Genomic DNA, 20011 nt, shown 5'->3' on the forward strand with positions numbered 1-20011 from the left:
CATTTTTATCAACTTGTGTTAGATGTATTATGAGTGTATTTTTATATTTGTGATTATTGTTAAGCGGTGATCTATCGTAATGTTTTTGTTTTTACAACAAATGTTTGTCCTTCTGGATCTAAGAGGCTTCCACAAGGCCACACTGTTAAAATGCAGTTCTTAAAGGCCTCAACTGTGCCGATGAAGTTGTTTTGAAACAACACCAATCCAGTAGCTCGTCCTCACTCTTAAGGTCTAGTCAGCTCTTCTATACACACACACACACACGCACACACACGCGCGCGCGCGCACACACACACACCACTATACCCTAAACCAATCGTGTGAGAATGCAATCGGTCAAAAGATGGTCGATATACTCATCGTGTTGATCACAAAAAGTGGAGATACCCTAATATGGCAACCCACAACAAACAAGGCAATCGACATCCATCACCCTTTCTTTGTAGCCAATGAGAGAAAAAACTTACAACTCATCGATATACGAGAATCTTAGATCTTAAATAACTTTGGCAGCCAATACATCTTGAGGGCAAATAGCGTCGTATATGTAGATTGAAGACCTAGCGGAGAAGAGACCGTTTCTCTCCCAAGCTCATGGCACATCAAATACAGTATACTGCATTTTACGTCTCGGTCGCGTGCTTCTGATATCATATTTATTTTAATTGTTTGAATTACTTATAACATGTGTCATGTGGTAAATCTGATACCACCTGATGATACCCCAAATCCCCAATAGTTTAACTTTACATTTACAGTTTTTTTCATGAGAGAAGCCGAACATATCTCCCGAGAAAAACAAAGGCCCAAAGGAAACCTCCGCAAACCCTCGTCGCGCCGCTGCCGCTGCCGCCACTTCGCCTCCCTCGACGCACCGCCGCCCCCGCCACCAATCCTCCCTCAACGCGCGGCCGCCCCGCCGTGCCTCTCTCGACGCGTCTCCGTCGCCTCCATGCGTCAATCCAATCACTGCCGCCCCTTCCGCCCGCCGGACTGGGGTTCTCCGCCTCCGCACTGCCGCCCGCACCACCAGCAGAGCCACCGCCAGCCGCAATCGGCCCCGCGGTTCGCCGTGATCCTCTTCCGCGCGGGCCCCAACATCTCCACCCCGACCGCCACCGAGATTGACGCGCTCGTCGCCGATCTCCCCTCGCCGCCCCCTGACAACCTCTCTGTATTCTCCTCCGGCCGCGACGCCGCACGCCTCCTCTTCCGCTCCCTTCCTGCCGCCGCGGCCGCAGCGCGCGAGCTCTGGTCGCTCCGCCTCGAGGGCCTCCACCTCCTCACACCCTACCTCCCCAATGCCGCGCTTGCCGCCCACGCCTTCCCACTCATCGCCTCTCTCTTCGCCTCCCACGCCTCCCGCCTCGTAGACACCGACCTCGTTTCCCGTTCAGCTGCCCGCTCCGCTGAGCTCGCAGCCTCCATCCAGTCTCTGGAACACCGCCTGCGCAGTCGCAATTCCTTCCGTGACTTCGACCAGCTCCATCTCCAGAAGAAAACATTGGAGGCCGAGAAGGACTTGGTAGATGCCAAAATTGCCGAGTACAAAGCGTCAATGAGTTCCATACGGCGTGCCATGTTACATGGGACCGATGAGGAGGAGGAGGTGGAGGAGGAGGGAGTGGATGTGTTTGGGATTGGGGAAGGCAAGGATGTGGACTTCGCGAGGTTGCACATGATGATGCTTCGTGAATGCAGGAGACTCAACGAGGGATTACCAATTTACGCATACCGCAGAAAAATTCTCAATCACATTTTTAATAATCAGGTGAGGATGCTTGTTCCTCTGCAGTTTAGTTGTGATTGCATTGCAAATTTGTAGTGTGAGCCATTCGATCCTTTATGAAATTCATTCTTAGCTGTAGTTAGTCTGTCTCATGACTCGAGTTATAGGTACCGCATATCAAAACTTCCCTTTATTTAGTTTGACTTTCCTCTTTTTTTGTGTGAATTATGACATACCGTTGCAAAACTCGTGACCCAAATTATGCAAGCTCTGTTTCTACAGGTTATGACCTTAATTGGGGAGACTGGTTCTGGGAAAAGCACACAGTTAGTTCAGTTTCTTGCTGACTCAGGTCTTGCTGCTAATGGCTCAATTGTCTGTACTCAACCTCGAAAAATTGCTGCCACGTCATTGGCACGTAGAGTGGATGAAGAAAGCAACGGCTGCTACAAAGACAATTTTGTGTTGTCATATTCAACCTTTTTAAATTCGCAAGACCTCAATTCGAAGATAATATTTTGCACAGATAGTTGTCTTTTACATCACTGCATGAACGACACGGGCCTGGATGGCATTTCATATATCATTGTTGATGAAGCTCATGAAAGAAGCTTGAACACTGATCTTCTTTTAGCCTTGATCAAGAAGAAGCTGCTTGATAGGTTGGATTTGCATCTCATTATAATGTCTGCCACTGCTGATGCTGACAAACTTGCTGACTACTTTTATGGCTGTCAAACATTCCATGTTAAAGGGCGAAATTTTCCTGTTGAAATTAATTATGTCCCAGATGTATCAGTGGAGGGTTCCTCCAATGCTGTGCCAAACTCTATGTGTGATGCTTGTGCAACTGCTTCTTATGTCAATGATGTTGTAAGGATGGTAAGCATCATTCACAAGAATGAAGAAGAGGGTGCTGTCCTTGCTTTCTTGACATCTCAGCTGGAAGTTGAATGGGCTTGTGAAAATTTCAGCGATGCCAGTGCCGTGGTACTTCCTATGCATGGAAAGCTTTCCCATGTAGAACAGAGCCGTGTTTTTAAAAGCTATCCTGGAAAGAGAAAAATTATCTTCTGCACGAATATGGCTGAAACATCACTGACAATAAAAGAAGTAAAGTATGTTGTTGATTCTGGACTGGCCAAGGAGAGCAGATTTGTGCCCAGTAGTGGTCTCAATGTATTGAAAGTTAATTGGATTTCCCAAAGTTCTGCTAATCAACGTGCTGGTCGGGCAGGTCGAACAGGAGCAGGGAAGTGTTACAGGCTTTACTCTGAAGCCGACTTCAGTATGATGGATGTGCATCAAGAACCTGAGATCAGGAAAGTTCATCTTGGCACTGCTGTTCTAAGAATACTTGCTTTGGGTGTTAAAGATGCACGGAAATTTGAGTTTGTTGATGCCCCAAATCCCGAAGCAATCAGTATGGCTGTGAAGAATCTTGAACAGTTGGGTGCTGTCAAACATAGACTTAATTGCTTTGAGCTGACTGATACTGGACGCTACCTGGTCAAATTGGGGATTGAGCCAAGGCTTGGGAAAATTATGCTTGATTGCTTTGATGTTGGTTTGAGGAAGGAAGGTGTAGTTCTAGCTGCTGTTATGGCAAATTCTAGCAACATATTTTGTAGAGTGGGCACCGATGAGGAGAAACATAAAGCTGACCTTCAGAAGGTCCGGCTGTGTCACCGAGACGGAGATCTTTTCACTCTACTTGCTGTTTATAAGAAATGGGAAGATGGGCATGACAACAGAAATATGTGGTGCTGGCAGAACAGCATCAATGCCAAGACCATGAGGAGATGCCAGGAAACCATATCAGAACTTGAAAACTGTCTAAAGCATGAGCTGAACATCATTGTCCCAAGTTATTGGCGTTGGAATCCCGAGGCTCCCACTGTGCATGATAAGGATCTAAAGAGAATTATCCTATCATCACTTACAGGTAATCTTGCCATGTTTTTAGGACATGAAAGGTTTGGTTACCAGGTGATTTCGACAGGTCAGGTTGTGAACCTTCATCCCTCATCCTCATTGCTCAATTATGGCATCAAGCCAGAGTGGGTTGTGTTTACAGAAATTTTGTCAGTCCCGAATCAATATTTGGTATGTGTAACCGCTGTTGATCATGATGCCTTGTATACAATTCACCCAGTGTCTTTCATTAAGCAACTGGAGGAACAAAAATTGCAGATAAAAGTGATTAGTGGGCTCGGTACTAACTTACTGAGAAGGTTTTGTGGCAAATATGGCCAAAATCAGCAAAAGATCATCTCGCGTCTCAAGGAAGATTGCAGGGATGACCGAATAACTGTTGAAATTAACTTTCAAAATAATGAAGTTGTGTTATTTGCTACGGAACAGAATATGGAAAAGGTCTTTTGCACTGTCAACAGTGCTTTGGAATGTGAAGGTAAGATATTGAGGAATGAGTGCCTAGAGAGAAATTTATTTCCTGGGAGGCCTGGCAGTTCTCCTATTGCACTATTTGGTTCAGGTGCTGAAATCAAGCATTTGGAACTTGGGGGGAGGTATCTAACAGTAGAGGTTTTGCATCAAAATGCTCATGATATCGATGACAAGGAGCTTATTTTCTTGGTGGATAGTATTGGCTCTGGCATCGCTAATTTTCATAAATCCACTGGAAGTTTTCGGATAGCCTCAGATGGAATTAAATGGGGGAAGTTCACATTTCTGAAACCTGAAAATGCTGAAGATGCTGTTTCAAAACTCAATGGCATAGAATTTAATGGTTCCTCATTAAAATTAGTTCCTGTATGTACTTTCGATAATCGAGGATTACCATTTCCTGCGGTGAGAGCTAAATTATGTTGGCCACGTAGACACAGCAGTGGACGTGCACTTATAACATGTGCCAGCGGGGAAGCTGAATTTGTTGTAAATGACTGCTTTGCCCTAGGAATTGGTGGAAGGTATATTAAGTGCAGGGTTAGTACTAAGTATGAGAATTGTGTTTTTGCTGAAGGAATTCCAATGCATGTCACAGAGCCAGAACTGTATGATGCTTTTCGTAGCACAACAGCAAGGAGAATCCTTAATATCCGTTTGCTCAGGGTCAAGGGAAATGCCATAGCTAGCCCCTCTGTTTCTACATGTGAAGAAGAACTGGTTAGAGAAATTTCTCCATTCATGTCAAATAAGAGTTTTCCTGGGCAGAATTTTCGTGTTGAGGTGTTTCCTCCGGAGGAAAATGATTCGCTGACAAGAGCAACTATAACTTTTGATGGAAGCCTTCATCGAGAGGCTGCAAGAGCACTGGACCATCTTGAAGGGCACTTTCTTCCTTGTTGTCAACCTTGGCAGATAATACAGTGCAATCATGTGTTCCATAGCACTCTGTCCTGTCCGGTACGTGTTTACAATGTTATCAGCCAGGAAGTTGCTTCTCTGCTTGAGAGTTTCCAAAGCCAAAAAGGTATGCCTGCATTCGACATCTCCTATCCATTTCGATCTTTTTCACTGTTCTATGGTTGAATGACATTCCACATTTTGGTTCATTTATTTATTCTTTCTGTTTATTCATTTAGTCAGTTTTATATGAGTTGGCGGACTTTTGAGCCATCTTTTTCCTGGAAATTCATCAAGGCCCCTTATCTCCTCAGGACTTTGCTTTGTTCTTTTCTCTAGTTTTTTGTTTGTTATATGTTTTTGCTACTACTGAAGACCCACTCTCATTCTCTCCTTACTTCTACTGTAATTATGCTGATACCATTGCTCTCTTGTTCTCAGCTATATTTTGCCACATCCCCACATTACCGTCAGGTTAGCTCTGTTTGACTAGTCAGGGCAAGACTTCACCCGAAAATGCCCTTGTACTGCTTAAGTCTATTTAGTGATTCTTTGAGCATCTGGACCGTGGCTTGCAAGCTGATACATTTATTTTGGGGTCTGCAAGACCTTATTTAGACCATGCTGATGTATTCAGGGTGGGTGAAGTAGAAGATAACTCATGTAGAAATTATGGATTAATAGAAGCACTGTATCTCCCATGTCATCTTCAGTCACTCTTTGTCCATTCACAGAAATGGCGAAAGAAAAATATTGAGCAATATAGCACTAAAGAAAAATCAGCGAAATAAGCATCAGGTTTCAAGATTTTGCTTACTCATTGTCCAGAAGTCCATCACAATAGCATCAGGTTTTAAGCATCATAAGCATGATAACGTTGTGAAAGACCTGTTTTTCAGGTGATCCATCAGAACTAGCTGCCTAACATCAGATTCTACTTATCAGTACAAGTCCTTGCCATCTTACTATCTAGCATCATTACAAAAGCATCAGGTTTAATTTAGCTTCACAAGTTAAAGTTAAAAAAAGGTACCTTCGCAGCCATTACAGTTTTTGGCATCATTATGAGCCATCAGGGCACATAAGCATCTGTAGAATCAGGGAGAGAGGAGTACCTGCAGCGTGAGTGTGAGTGTGTGTGGCGGCTCACACAGGGAACGGGAGGACTGGATGCCCCTTCTAGGTCAGCTTATCCTCATGGGCTTGGGCCCTAAGTGATACATATGATGGGCTTGGGCCCATACCGGTTCAACACTCCCCCTCAAGATGGGTGGTAGATATCTATCATTCCCATCTTGTCACATGCCAAGTTACAGTCCTTTGTTCCTAGTCCCTTTGTCAAGCAATCTGCAAACTGCTGCCCAGAACTGACATGACCAAGGCTGATGATCCCAGCATCAAGTTTCTCCTTAATGAAGAAGCGATCAATTTCCACATGCTTTGTCCTATCATGTTGAACTGGGTTATTAGCAATGGCTATAGCTGACTGATTGTCACACCACACCTTCAAGGGGCCCTTCCTCAGAAGTTTCAACTCGCTCAGTAGGTACTTCACCCAGAGCATCTCACACAACCCTTGAGATAATGCTCTGTACTCAGCTTCTGCTGTTGATCTAGACACAACTGTCTGTTTCTTGCTTCTCCATGACACCAAATTTCCTCCCACAAACACACAGTAGCCAGAAGTTGATCTTCTATCATCTTGACAACTGGCCCAATCAGAGTCACTATAGCCATCCACCTCAAGATGTCCACTCTTCGCAAACCACAACCCTTTACCCGGAGTCCCCTTCAAGTATCTCAGAATTCTGTGCACAATATCAAGATGCCCACTCCTTGGTTCATGCATGTATCTGCTCACCACACCCACGGCATACGTAATGTCAGGCCTGGTATGACACAAGTACAATAACCTCCCAACTAATTTCTGATAATCTTCCTTATTCACCAGCTCACCTGATTGAGCTGTCACTCGATGATTTTGTTCAATCGGCGTAGGGGCTGCACGACATCCCATCATGCCCATGTCACTCAAGAGATCCAAGGTGTATTTCCGTTGGCACAAAGATATTCCCTTCTCTGTCCGAGCCACTTCAATGCCAAGGAAGTATTTTAGGTTGCCCAAATCCTTTACCTCAAACTCCTTGCTTAAACACCCCTTCAATCTCTCTATTTCCTCCTTATCATCTCAAGTGATGATAATGTCATCCACATAAACTGCAAGGATGGTGATCTTCCGATCAGAGAGTGAGTGTTTGTAGAACACCGTGTGGTCACCATTACATTGACCATACCCCATAGCACGGACAGCACATCTGAACCTATCGAACCAAGCCCTCGGCGATTGCTTCAGTCCATACAAGGATTTCTTCAGCCTGCATACCTTCCCCGTGGTCTGTGAAGTACCAAAACCTGGTGGTATCTCCATGTACACTTCTTCCTTCAACTCACCATGCAAGAAGGCATTCTTGACATCTAATTGATGCAACTTCCACCCAAAGTTTGCAGCACAGGAAACCAATATCCTTACTGTGTTCATCTTTGCCACTGGAGCAAACGTCTCGTCATAGTCCATTCCATAAGTTTGACTATATCCTCTGGCGACCAATCTGGCCTTATACCGTTCCACCTTCCCCTCAGGATTCTGCTTCACTGTATAGATCCACTTACAACTCACTGCTTTCTTTCCTGCCGGCAATGTGGTTAGCACCCACGTCTTGTTTTTCCTCAGTGCTTCCAACTCTTCTATCATCGCTTCACGCCACTTCGGATCTTGCTTTGCAGCCTTCCAATCCTTTGGGATTGACACAGTTTGAAGAGAGGCAACAAACACTCTATAGGAAGGAGACAAAGCCTCATAAGACACAATTTCCAATGTCATGATCATCAAAAAACTTCGGTGGTAAAGCCTTCTGTGCCGCTTCACGTGTCCCCTTTCGCAACGCAATAGGCAGTTCCACCGTGTCAGATGAGCTTGCACCACTGCCTTGTTGCTCCCCCTGCACTGATTGCTCCCCCTGCACTTGCTGCTCCTCCTGCACAAGTGGTTGCCGCCGTGAATAGACCAGACGTGTGTCAGATGAGCTATGCACTTGTGGCACTTGTTGCTGCCGTCGAGAGTACACTAGGGGAATATTCTGCCACCGATCTGGAACAGGGAGCTGGAGATTACCAATCTGAATGGAACCCACTGTTGGCTGGACCTGAACCTGCACATCACCATCAGTGAGAGTACCAACTGGAATTGTACCCACAATTGGCTGGACTTGAACCTGCACATCATCATCAATGTTAGTGCCCACAGAATCCTCCTGAGTGTGAGACACAGCCTTCTCCCCCTCTTGACCATCCTGCACAGAGTGTAAATGGTCAAGCTCTTGAAACAACACACTTAGATCTGTTGGCTCACCATAGAATGGCTCAGACTCCCTGAAGGTTACATCCATACTGACAAACCTGCGTTTCTCTGAGGGACACCAACATTTATATCCCTGCTGACTGGAAGAATAGCCCAGAAAAATACACTTCACTGCTCGCGGATCAAGTTTTCCAACAGAAGGACGGTGATCACGAACAAAACAGGTACTGCCAAACAATTTTGGGGGAACAACAAACTTAGTTTCTCCATATACTAGCTCACACGGAGACTTCATGCTTAGTATTCTTGATGGTGTCCGGTTGATCAGGTATGTGGCTGTCATCACTGCTTCACTCCACAAGAATTTGGGCACATTCATCGTAAATATCAATGACCGAGCAACCTCAAGAATATGCCGATTTTTCCTTTCCGCCACTCCATTGTGAGGAGGGGTGTCTGGGCACGAAGTTTGATGAAGAATACCTTGATCAGACAAGTAGGCCCCAAATGTGTTGTTCACATACTCTGTCCCATTGTCAGTCCTGATCACCTGCACCTGCACCTGAAACTGATTCTTCACCAAGGCATGGAAATTCTGAAAACAGCTAAACACCTCATCTTTGTGACACATCAAATAAATCCAAGTCATACGAGAATAGCAATCGATGAATGTCACAAAGTATTTCATTCCATTCATTGATACAACTGGGCTCTTCCATACATCCGAATGAATAAGCATAAAAGGAGATATGCTCCTAAGCCCCTTACTCACATATGAGGCTCGTGTGTGTTTGGCATATTCGCAAGCATCACATGTCAACTTGCCCTTGCCTATCCCACACATAACATCCGGAAAGATTCTACTCATCTTATCAAAAGATACATGTCCCATCCTACAGTGATGGATCATCGCCTCCTTCTCCTTGTCATCCATGGTCGCAGCACACACCAAGTCCGGCTGCACCTCCTGGTCCATGTACCAGAGCCCCCTACGCCTGGTGCCAGTCCCAACTGTCTGGCTCGTCTGTCGCTCCTGAATCACGCAACCAAATTTGTCAAGGATCACACGACAGTCAATTTGATCAATTAGGGCACTGAAGGAGACCAAATTGACAGGAAAAGCTGGCACATGTAAAACTGAGGATAGGGAGATGGTCGGAGTGCACTTGACTGTGCCAACCCCTATGACAGGCTGGTTTGTGCCATCAGCAGTTTGCATAGTGCCCATGTGAGACGGAGGGTGCTTAGTGTAAGACTCAAACACGCAAGATTTACTCGCAACATGCTTAGATGCTCCAGAGTCGAGAACCCACTCTGGAGCACTCCCATTAGAAGCAAGAGATGCCTGTTCTGGATTACCTTCATCAGTGGAGGCCCAGAGAGCAAAGTCTCCATAGTCAGCATCATCTGCATCTTTGCCTTTTGACGTCCCAGTGTCTCCTGCCACTGTCATGTGAGCCCTTTGATCCCCTGAGTGTCCTGAGTAGCCACCTCTGCCCCTAGAAGCCTGACCCCTTGAGGTCCCTGAGTATCCACCTCTGCCTCTAGCACTCCTGCCTCTGCCAGTTCCCCCTCCGTTGTATTCCCTGCCTCTGCCACGAGTTGGACACGCCCACTTCCAGTGACCTGCCTCCCCACAGATATGACATTTGTTGGGATCGCTCCACTCCATGCGCTCAGTGACTCCAAATGTCGGAGACGGCACAGCCTTCATGTCTGCATGCTCAAGAGATAGCCGCACCTCCTCTTGAGACATAGCAGCAATAGTCTCCTCAATAGAGGGCAGGAGAGGTTGGTGCAACAGGGATGCCCTCCTGCCATGAAAACAACCTCTAAGCCCCTCCAACAGTTTCAGCACACGCCTGCGTGCAATCCACTTGCGCCCTGACTCGATGCAAGCTGCATCGTAGAGTTCCAGAGGGTCGCAGTTATCCTGCTCTGCCCACAAAGCCTGCAGCTCTGCCACATATGTCATCACTGACATGTCGTCGCCTTGATGCAGCCGACTGGTCTTCCCCTCAATCTGAGCAATTAGCATGACATTGCCCTTACCTGAGTACAAGGTGGACAGAGTCGTCCGTATCGCAGCGGATGTGGATAGCCCCTCCACAGAGCGTCCAATGGGGGGCACCACCGAGTTCAACAACCAGCCAATGAGCACAGAGTTATGACCTTCCATCTTTTTCCCTCCACAGTAGTCTTGTCTCCTGGTTCAGCAACAACACCCAACAAGTGCCCATCAAGCTCCTTCTGTTCCACAGCCAGCAACGCCCTCCGGGACCAGCTCAGATAATTGGTAGCCCCCTCTAACTTCATGTCCATGGGCGACAGTTCGATCTTCTGAGCCACTTCCTGTCGAGGAACGATGGCCCCAGATTTCGACTCCTCGAAGATCTTAGCAAGCTTCTCGAAAGCCTCAGCAAGGCCTGTTGGCTCAGCCATCTTCGGTCGGGAGGAGTGGAAGCAGCAACACTCAGTAGCAGCACCAGACACAGCCTCTACACACCCAACAACAGCAGCCCACAGCAGCAGTAGCACTGACCACCACCAGTAGCAGCAAGCAACACCTCTTCCTCCCAAGGAACAGCAGCAGCAACGGCAGCTCCAGGACCACCTCTCGCGCTCACGCAAGCACTCCTCCTTCGCATGGACAGCACCTGCGCAGCCTTCAGGTCGCGAGTCCCTCCGTCCTCTGCCGCGTCAGCCCGTGCACGGCCGCGCAGGCAGCGCCGCGCCCGACCACTCGTGCGCAGCAGCGCGTTGACGCCGCGACCGTCGTCACCCAGGCACTGTCCCGCGCCTCGCCGGATCCCCGCCGGATCCCCGGCCGCCGCCGCCGTCCGTCAGGCCCCGCCGAACCTGGCCTCTGATACCATGTAGAATCAGGGAGAGAGGAGTACCTGCAGCGTGAGTGTGAGTGTGTGTGGCGGCTCACACAGGGAACGGGAGGACTGGATGCCCCTTCTAGGTCAGCTTATCCTCATGGGCTTGGGCCCTAAGTGATACATATGATGGGCTTGGGCCCATACCAGTTCAACAGCATCTGATAAACAATCAAATTGCAAGTCTCTTCGTGCTCCTTGTATTGCATGCTGGGCAGCAGTGGTTTTTGTAGTTGGCTAGCATGCCACTGAAGTTTCATGATCATCACATTCATTTACTTGGTTGGATCCTAGTATTGCAGGCTTGCAGCTTTCTCTCCATCTCCTGACACTCTTCTTTTGCCTCTTCTTTTTGTTCCGGCATCTCTTTCTGGAGCTACAATGGTTCAAATGTTGCATGCCAACTAGTGTTGAATTAAGCTAACATGGAGTAAGATTAATTTGAATGCTTACCTTGCAGAGCTTGCTCCAGTGCCTTCTAGCTGTACAGGTTCCTTGCAATGTTTCATCATATGACCACTTATCCACTGGAGCTTCCTCTCCCATGCTCCTAGTCCAAATCTCTCATGCCCCAATCATGTTCCTTCTTGGTCTCCAGGAGGTCTGTTAAGAACTTTTATTATAGAGGTCTATGAACTGAAGGATGAATCTTGAACCCTGGATCAATTGACACCCACTGCATATTCCCTGTCATAGCTGTGATATTATCTGCATAAGCTGCTTTATAACTCTGCACTGTGTAAAATTCATCATACAAGTATATAACCTTCAGCTCCTCTAATTGAAGTGATGAACACATCAGGCTCACATTGCAGTACAGAAACTTGCCACTGTTTGCCGCTGCATGTTCTTTTCAACAATTCAACTGGATGCCTCCACTCTATGCCATCTGTCAGTGTCAATACACTTCAGCTTCATGGCTTGAACCCCTCTTCTGTTTTAGCACCAAACCCCTGGACTTGGCATTGAGTGCATTGACAACACTTGGTAAGAATTTGAGACCTTGATATTGTCAAGTCAACCACTGGAAGAAACTTCAATTTCTTGATCTTGCTGTTAAGTCACTCGGCAAGATTAATGTTAACATAGTGCACCTTGCATATCTCATTGAACTCGCTTCTGCTCCATATGTGGGTCTGATGTATGCTCAAATACTTTGTGACTTCCAGACTTGCACACATTTTTGCTGAGTATTACTTCTCAGCAAGCAATGGACCTTTGAAATTCTTAATGAAGTTAGCCGCCTCAACACTATATTGCCTCTCATTACCAGATTGTGCACACTCGTCTGCGCCAGAGTATTATCAATGCACATTCATGATGCCTCAACACAGTCATCTACATAGGCTGTGTAGTGGTATTATCAATGCACATTTATGTTGGCTGGGAAGAAGGTTCAAAACTTCAAATATCTCAGAAGGTGCAGTGACAGTAACCTCAGAAGGGGGATCAATGGATGCGGTGCTTGGTCGTTGGCTGCTCCTACACACACTATTCTTCTTTACAATTAAAGTAGCCATATAGGTGTTCGTCTAAAACCACTATTTTGTTGATGTGTGAATAGCCATAAGAATCATCTATTATCGAATCCCTTCCCTCTACTGTATCTTCGACCATCCAAGGGGATCATACCCTGGGGATTACAAAATAAAGAAAAAGTAAAAGTGACCGAGTTGTGAGGGAAAAACTTATGTTTCAGAATTCCGGAAAGACCACCTATCTGTTTGTTTACCAGGTTCAGCACGAAATCATAAATCAACTCCTATGAGGCTGCTATTCTAGCATATTTAATTTATAGATGCCTTTTCCCATCTGCTGACCTTATTCCAAACTTTGCTCACGGTATTTGGCGTTTAAGTTCTTTTTTTGTACTTTTTTAGTCACCTTTTTACCAGGAATGCTCTTACACCTTGTTTCTCTCCCAAGAATTGATTTTGATTCATTCAATTAGATCCCAAAACCCAACTCTGATGGTTCTGTTTTTTATTCTAAAAGATTCCAGTTTCATTATATATGTTTGAATGTCACATGGAATGGAAGTAATTTGTTCTACGAAATTTTGCATTTTAGAATTCGTGCAAGTGGGTCCCACATACGTGTGCAGATGGCCTTCGTAAAATTTTGGATTTAAATTTTCAACCCCACGTTCACACTAAATTTTCCACAAAATTATTTGAAATCTCATTGTCCACGTGCTGGGAAGTAACTTTGAGCTTATTATTGGTGGATCAATTCATGCAAGTGAGTCCCACGCACTTGTGCAGATGGATTTGTAAAACTTGGTATTTTAATTTTCAACCTCGTGTTCACGCCATAAAATTCTCAGGAAATTATCTAAATTTTTGGGGGGTGACTTGGTGCATAGAGGAGCAACTTTCTGCATTTTGCTGAGTCCATTTGATTCTTTGCTGATAGTTAAATTGTTTGGACATATTCTAACTCACCGGAATTGGGTTTGAAGTTTGTGATTCCAATTCTTGTGGTAGCCAAACACCCCTATTTCTAGAACCCAATTCCAGTTCTTGAATTTAGGCCCAATTCATGAGAGCCAAACAAGGTAAATGCAACAATGCCAAGGAGATATGGGCTAATTAATGTGTGTAAACATGCCAGAGTAGCCATGTGTAATCTATCACTGGCTTGCTTGTTTCCAAGGTCTAAAACTGCAGGCTGCATTTGCCAGCTAAGTATTTTTGGAGTTTTTGTAGAATGCCATGTTTTTTTAAACCATAGTTTTAAAAACTTTATGTGTTTGGCGTCAGCAAGTACCACGTTTTTTATCAACTGTAGTATCTCCAATACTGTAGCATTTTTGCTGTATTTTTAAAAGAGGTCTTGCCCTCTTTTTCTAAACCAAACTGAGGAAACTATGGTTTGTAGAAACAGGAGTATTCATTGCCCAGGCATTGGAATACTGCGGTTTTACGTCGCCACGGTTTTGAAAATACTGTGCTGCAGTAATTTTGCATGGTGGCAGTATATGCATACATACAGCATTTGTATGACGTGTTGGTCCGTTGGTTTGTAACTACTTCCTGTGTAAATTCAGTGGTATGTGATGTTTGTGCTCAGATGTAAGTTTCTTTTAAGTACCACTGTAAACTTCACTGGCAGATACACTAATATGTAGATTAGCTTCGAGACTGCAACTAACGTAATCATCCAAGAATATGTAGCATTAGTAAATAGGGATGTCCTGTTCCTTGCCTTCATTACCCTGAATATCATACTATGCTGTTAATCTTACATAGCTCCGTTCCCACCTTTGTATTGTTTGTTTAGTTCTTTGAGACTGCAAACTATTTCTGTCTGCTGGTGGGCTTAAAGTCGTATCTTTTTCTACTTCATGCAGGTGTATCTTACAATTTTGAAAAGACTGAGAATGGTATTTTTCGATTAAAGCTCACAGCAAATGCCACGAAAACAATAGCAGATTTGAGAAGGCCACTTGAGATTTTGATGAAAGGCAAAACCATAAACCACCCTGATCTGACATTAAGTGCAGTTCAACTGCTCTTGTCCCGTGATGGTGTAGCACATTTGAAATCAATTGAACAAGAAACTGGTACTTACATTATGTATGACAGGCAAAGTCTAAATATTAAAGTCTTTGGACACCAAGATCAGATGGCTGCAGCGGAGGTGAAATTGGTTCATGCACTTCGACAGCTACTTGAGAAGAAGCCTCTTGAAATTTATCTTCGTGGCCACAACCTCCCTCCGGACTTGATGAAGAAAACGGTAGAAAACTTTGGAGTTGATCTGGAAGGGTTTAACAAAGAGATGCCTGAGATAAAGGTTGAGTTACACCAACACCGCCATTTACTTAAAGTTTGGGGCAGTAAGGAGGATAAGCGAAGGGTGGAAAGGATGATCTCTGAGCTAGCCTCTTTTAAACACAGTTCCCTGGTTCAACTTGCATCAGAGAATGTTGGAGGCAAAGAAGATAATCAAAGGGTGGATTACGATGAGCCGTCAGAGGATGCATGCCCTATTTGCTTGTGTGAGATAGAAGATCCTTTTAGGCTTGAATCATGTGGGCACATGTTTTGTCTGGCTTGTCTGGTGGATCAGTGTGAATCTGCCATGAAATCACATGATGGGTTCCCTATTTGTTGCCTGAAAACTGGGTGCAAGGAGCCTCTCCTTGTTATAGACCTGAAGCATCTCTTGTCAAATGAGAAGCTGGAGGACCTATTCAGAGCTTCCTTGAGGGCATTTGTTGCATCTAGAGCAGGAATGTACCGCTTCTGCCCAACACCTGATTGCCAATCCATTTACCAAGTGGCAGCTCCAGATGCAGAAACCAAACCTTTTTCTTGTGGGGCTTGCTATGTGGAGATATGCACCAAGTGTCATTTCGAGTATCATCCTTTCATATCATGCGAGGCTTACAAAGAATACAAGGAAGACCCAGACTCGACGCTGCTTGAATGGCGCAAAGGGAAGGCGAATGTGAAGAGCTGCCCTTCCTGTGGATACACAATTGAGAAATCTGATGGCTGCAACCATGTTGAGTGCAGGTGCGGCAGCCACATTTGTTGGGTATGCTTGGAGAACTTCAGGAGCAGCGAGGAGTGTTATGGCCATCTCAGGTCTGTGCACCAGTCCTTTGTGGACATTGTGTAAATGTGTAGTAGAACCCAGATGTAGTTTCAGAAGGCAGGCCATGGCCAAGTAATGAATTACTGTTTCTAGTTACTTTTTCGCTTCTTGTTTGCCATGCCATTTCATTCTGTTCCGTCTGGGTGAGGCTCGAGAGGGAGGTGTGGAGGCAGAGAGAAACTTGTGCTGGGGTTTGTCTCCCAAGTGCAGATCAAGCTCGACACTGCATCCTTACATCCAGCAAGTTACTGCCTCATACCCTCTCTAGATTGATCTCTGGTACTTTTTATTGTCTTTCGTGTGACATCCTTTTGCCCCTTTTATGGAAATAAGTTGTTCAAATTTATTTCTTGCAGGCTTATTCTCTGGATCACAGAGTTTTTTCTGGTGATGTTAACGGGGCTAGATCGAATAATTGGACCATTCTCATTGGAGACCATGGTATTTTGTAATACAAATGTTTATTTACTTCATAACATTCAAATTCATAGTTTGCTTTTAGATTCAAGTTTTTTGCTTTTGCCTTTCGTGCACATGCTTATGTTTAAAGGGAAGAAGCGGACCGGGGGCATGCAAACGCAGCAAGTACAGTCTGCTGTTGTCAATGCTTGCCGAAAGGTCTACAAATTGAAGAGCTATCTAATTAGTCCTGATTTTCAAAAATTGATTTTCAGCAATATTGATAGCTTTTCTATTGTTCTGTTGTTTGCCATACAGGACGATACATGAGAAGCTAGCCGCCGTTACTGATCTGCTTATGAAAATGATGTCAGGGAAATCCTAGATTCGGTCATTGAGGTTAGCAAAGAGGTTTTTTAGTGACAATGAGCGAAAACGTTCCAGATATCACCCTTGCATGCATGGGATGGGAAATTTTACTGAAAATAAGGGTGCTGGAATTGTAGTCCACTTAGCTGATGAACATTTGATTTATGAAAAAGTGAGCTCCCTACTGACATTTGTATTATTATTATTTGCAAATTTCTAGTGGAAACAAGAAAGACTTGAGGATCCTAACTCGAGGAGGAGAGATGCTAGAACTTCGTTATGCCAACGGACAGCCGGAAACCATTTGCTATGTCCGGTTCTGCTAGTCAGGTCTGTAACAAGTTGATATACTTATGGCTTTTTTTTAATTTTATGAGTGTAATAGCTATTTTAGTTGTGTGAATGTATGGATGGATTTCTGTTTTGTTCTGTTGCACTGTATTTGGCCCCCTTTTTGATATATTTGTTTTACTTCCTATTTCCTTAGAAAATAGCACAGTTGCTCTGTCCGGAATTAGTTGGCGCTCAAATGGATGTATCTAGATGTGTTTCAATGCTAGATACATCCGTTTGAGCGACAGTAATTCCGGAAGGAGTGAGTATTTTGTGATATAATATATTCATCCTAAAGATGGAAACGGGAAGAAGTGGCAAAATGTATAGAAGGAAAAGTGGGGCCGACAACTTCTTGCAATATATCTGTACTGTAGCCATCCCCTAGAACACATTGTTTCTCCTGGCAGCAAGCTGAACATGCCATGCACCATATGCCATCCGAAGACATTTTAATCTCACTTAAAAATCCACTGTGCAGCCTCCTATCATGACCTTTAGACATTCAAATGCTGGTAATTTTTCAAAATGAGAAAACCAGGTAGTTATATATGACAGTGTTGCGACAATATTTTGTCCTGTGAGTGCCTGTCATAGGATCAAAATGAAAAGACTGTCAACTGATTTCATTTTCAGACTTGCATTTGATAACCTGCACATAAAATCAAACCTCTGGGTGCTGTTGGTGTGAGCATTGCACTTGTGGGATTTCCTTCCTAATATTACTTAATCTGACTTTGTTTTGTCAAGGGTACACAATTGATCATCTATGTTTCTATATCGCATTCCACACTCCCTTCTAAGTTCTAATCGGTCACTGAGATTCCTTTGGACGAACTAATCTTTGCACTTTTTCAGGATCAAACATACCATCAGCGCACTTGTCTTCTCAAAAGGGTGGCGGCGGACTTCCTGAATGAGGGCGTGGGACTTGTTGTGGAACTTTGGGAAGCTGACATGAATGCGAGTTCTACAGAAGCCCGCAGACAAGGGTTAGTGGGGATTTGCTGCTGTAAGGCGATATCGGCTGCCATTCGTGAACACCTTGCCATTAGGTAGGTCGGGAGTGCTGCTGTTGCATTGGATCATGGAGGTCGAAAATGTGCAATGTTCTCGTTGCTAGCCGAACGGCTACGCATAGTTGAGGCTTCTTCAGTACTTTAGATTGCTTTATATCATGTTGTAGAGTTCACTTTCTTTGTTTAAATTGTTCGCATGAAACACTCAATTTGCCAGTGTAGTTTTCCTGTATATCATTGCGAAAATAGATATAAGCTGATGGACAAAAACAACGTGTGTGGCATCGATGTTTTTTTCCCCCTGGAACTACCGACAGGGATGCAGCCTATTTCTCACCCAAAGATGGTAGCCATCCAAAGTAAAAATCGATGAGGGAACCTTACTGCAGTGATGATTTGTGATCGTAGTCATGCTAGCAAGCAGAAACCAAATTGTGATAATAATAATGTATATATGCAGGTTGGGTGGTGGCGTCGTGCCCGGCACGGAATGCGTGGAGGTTTGCTGCACTAGCACTACTGAAGTGATGAGGGAGAAGTGGAGACGACATGGCAAACACGCTGTGTTGTGTTGGTCATTCAAGTTCCCCTTCTGTCGGAGTAGTACTATAGGATCTCCTTTCGCCTTGCATATGCCGCCACCGCCGTTTATGTGTTGTGCATGTCTTGTGTCTGTGTTGGACTTGTTGTACTGTGCCCACAGTTGAACCTTGTGTAGTGTTTGTGTGCCTGTGTGTTGGACCTTGCCTGCGGTGGCGTTGTATATGTGTTGTTCGGATGGTACCATATTGACTTTATGCTCGGTGGTTGCTTTATTTATAAAACGGGTGAAAGCCTTTTTTGATATGTCATATATGCAATCTGCTTGCTCAACCACGATAGTAAAGAGACTGCAGTTAGATTGGAGCAGTGATACTTTCACCCTTTCACTCACACGAAATTAATTACCAATGAAGGCTTTTTAAAAGCCCCATAAGTCGTCCATCCAAAGAAACAGGGAGCCTTGAGTGACCGGCTGGGATAAACCTTTGAAAAGTTATGCTGCCGAATTACAAGGCCTTCACTATGATGTTGAGGAAAATTTTCAACTACACACATAATCAAACCAATGAAAGCAGCTTGATACAATGACATAAACTCATCGCCGAGTAATTGATATGTGATACATGAACCTCTATAACTTCATGGCACCGTCAGAAAAGGACGAGAGTAACTTTACTCCCATATAAAACTATGTTCACCATTGAATACCAGGAATGGATATATAAAACTCCTAAAATTTGAAGTCCTCAGCGCCAAGGTGGTAGCCAGAAACAAGGGGACCAGAAATATATGCGGCTGCTGCTATTCTTCTATTAAGAAACTATTATGTATGTACATTTTATTGAGCACCTTACATTGTACAAGGTGGTCAAGCAAGAAAAAAAAATAGATAATTGTCATTGGATACTCGGCGGACGGCCGCAGGAGAGCATTTCCGAATAGGAAACTGTTCACCCTCCCACCGGCGGAACAAAGGAAATAATCGATTTAACAACAACAACAACAACAACAACAACAACAACAACAACAAAGCCTTTAGTCCCAAACAAGTTGGAATAGGCTAGAGGTGAAACCCATAAGATCTCGCAACCAACTCATGGCTCTGGCACATGGATAGCAAGCTTCCACGCATCCTTATCCATAGCTAGCTCTTTGGTGATACTCCAATCCTTCAGGTCTCTTTTAACGGACTTCTCCCATGTCAAACTCGGTCTACCCCGCCCTCTCTTGACATTCTCCGCACGCTTTAGCCGTCCACTATGCACCGGAGCTTCTGGAGGCCTGCGCTGAATATGCCCAAACCATCTCAGACGATGTTGGACAAGCTTCTCTTCAATTGGTGCTACCCCAACTCTATCTCGTATATCATCATTCCGGACTCGATCTTTCCTCGTGTGGCCACACATCCATCTCAACATACGCATCTCCGCCACACCTAACTGTTGAACATGTCGCCTTTTAG

At 44.8% G+C, this 20011-nt stretch overlaps 2 protein-coding genes across 4 annotated transcripts; one reads left to right on the forward strand and one right to left on the reverse strand.

The window, feature by feature from the left end:
• Positions 1 to 777: 777 nt before the first annotated feature.
• On the forward strand, positions 778 to 18857 carry LOC125536187 (ATP-dependent RNA helicase DEAH12, chloroplastic-like). Of its 3 annotated transcripts, none has more exons than XM_048699356.1 (9): positions 779 to 1774; positions 2015 to 5168; positions 14634 to 16165; positions 16243 to 16327; positions 16437 to 16504; positions 16604 to 16684; positions 16875 to 16984; positions 17846 to 18042; positions 18467 to 18857. In XM_048699356.1, the coding sequence occupies exons 1-3, from the start codon at positions 956 to 958 to the stop codon at positions 15908 to 15910; spliced, it is 5250 nt and encodes a 1749-aa protein (XP_048555313.1). In that variant the 5' UTR covers positions 779 to 955; the 3' UTR covers positions 15911 to 16165; positions 16243 to 16327; positions 16437 to 16504; positions 16604 to 16684; positions 16875 to 16984; positions 17846 to 18042; positions 18467 to 18857. The 3 variants fall into 3 exon arrangements, with proteins under 3 accessions (XP_048555312.1, XP_048555313.1, XP_048555311.1); XM_048699354.1 differs by having other exon boundaries at positions 14634 to 15876; XM_048699355.1 differs by lacking the exon at positions 16437 to 16504 and having other exon boundaries at positions 778 to 1774; positions 14634 to 15876.
• LOC125536188 lies at positions 9177 to 11707 on the reverse strand. The gene is made up of 2 exons (XM_048699357.1): positions 9759 to 11707; positions 9177 to 9432 (listed from the first exon to the last, which is right to left on the reverse strand). Exons 1-2 carry the CDS (start codon positions 10576 to 10578, stop codon positions 9389 to 9391), a joined length of 864 nt encoding a protein of 287 aa, XP_048555314.1. The 5' UTR covers positions 10579 to 11707; the 3' UTR covers positions 9177 to 9388.
• Positions 18858 to 20011: the final 1154 nt, after the last annotated feature.

The sequence above is a fragment of the Triticum urartu genome, chromosome 2, assembly GCF_003073215.2.
Source record: "Triticum urartu cultivar G1812 chromosome 2, Tu2.1, whole genome shotgun sequence".
NCBI classification, from domain to species: domain Eukaryota; kingdom Viridiplantae; phylum Streptophyta; class Magnoliopsida; order Poales; family Poaceae; genus Triticum; species Triticum urartu.

Bases quoted from the DNA above. Each gene is read 5' to 3' on its own strand.
- LOC125536187 (XM_048699354.1), top strand. From the start codon at position 956: ATGCGTCAATCCAATCACTGCCGCCCCTTCCGCCCGCCGGACTGGGGT. The intron at 5,169-14,633 runs GTATGCCTGCAT...TACTTCATGCAG, and splicing joins GAGTTTCCAAAGCCAAAAAG to GTGTATCTTACAATTTTGAA. The intron at 16,505-16,603 runs GTCTACAAATTG...TTTGCCATACAG, and splicing joins TTGTCAATGCTTGCCGAAAG to GACGATACATGAGAAGCTAG.
- LOC125536188 (XM_048699357.1), bottom strand. From the start codon at position 10,578: ATGGAAGGTCATAACTCTGTGCTCATTGGCTGGTTGTTGAACTCGGTG. The intron at 9,433-9,758 runs GTAATCCAGAAC...TGCGTGATTCAG, and splicing joins CTGGGCCTCCACTGATGAAG to GAGCGACAGACGAGCCAGAC.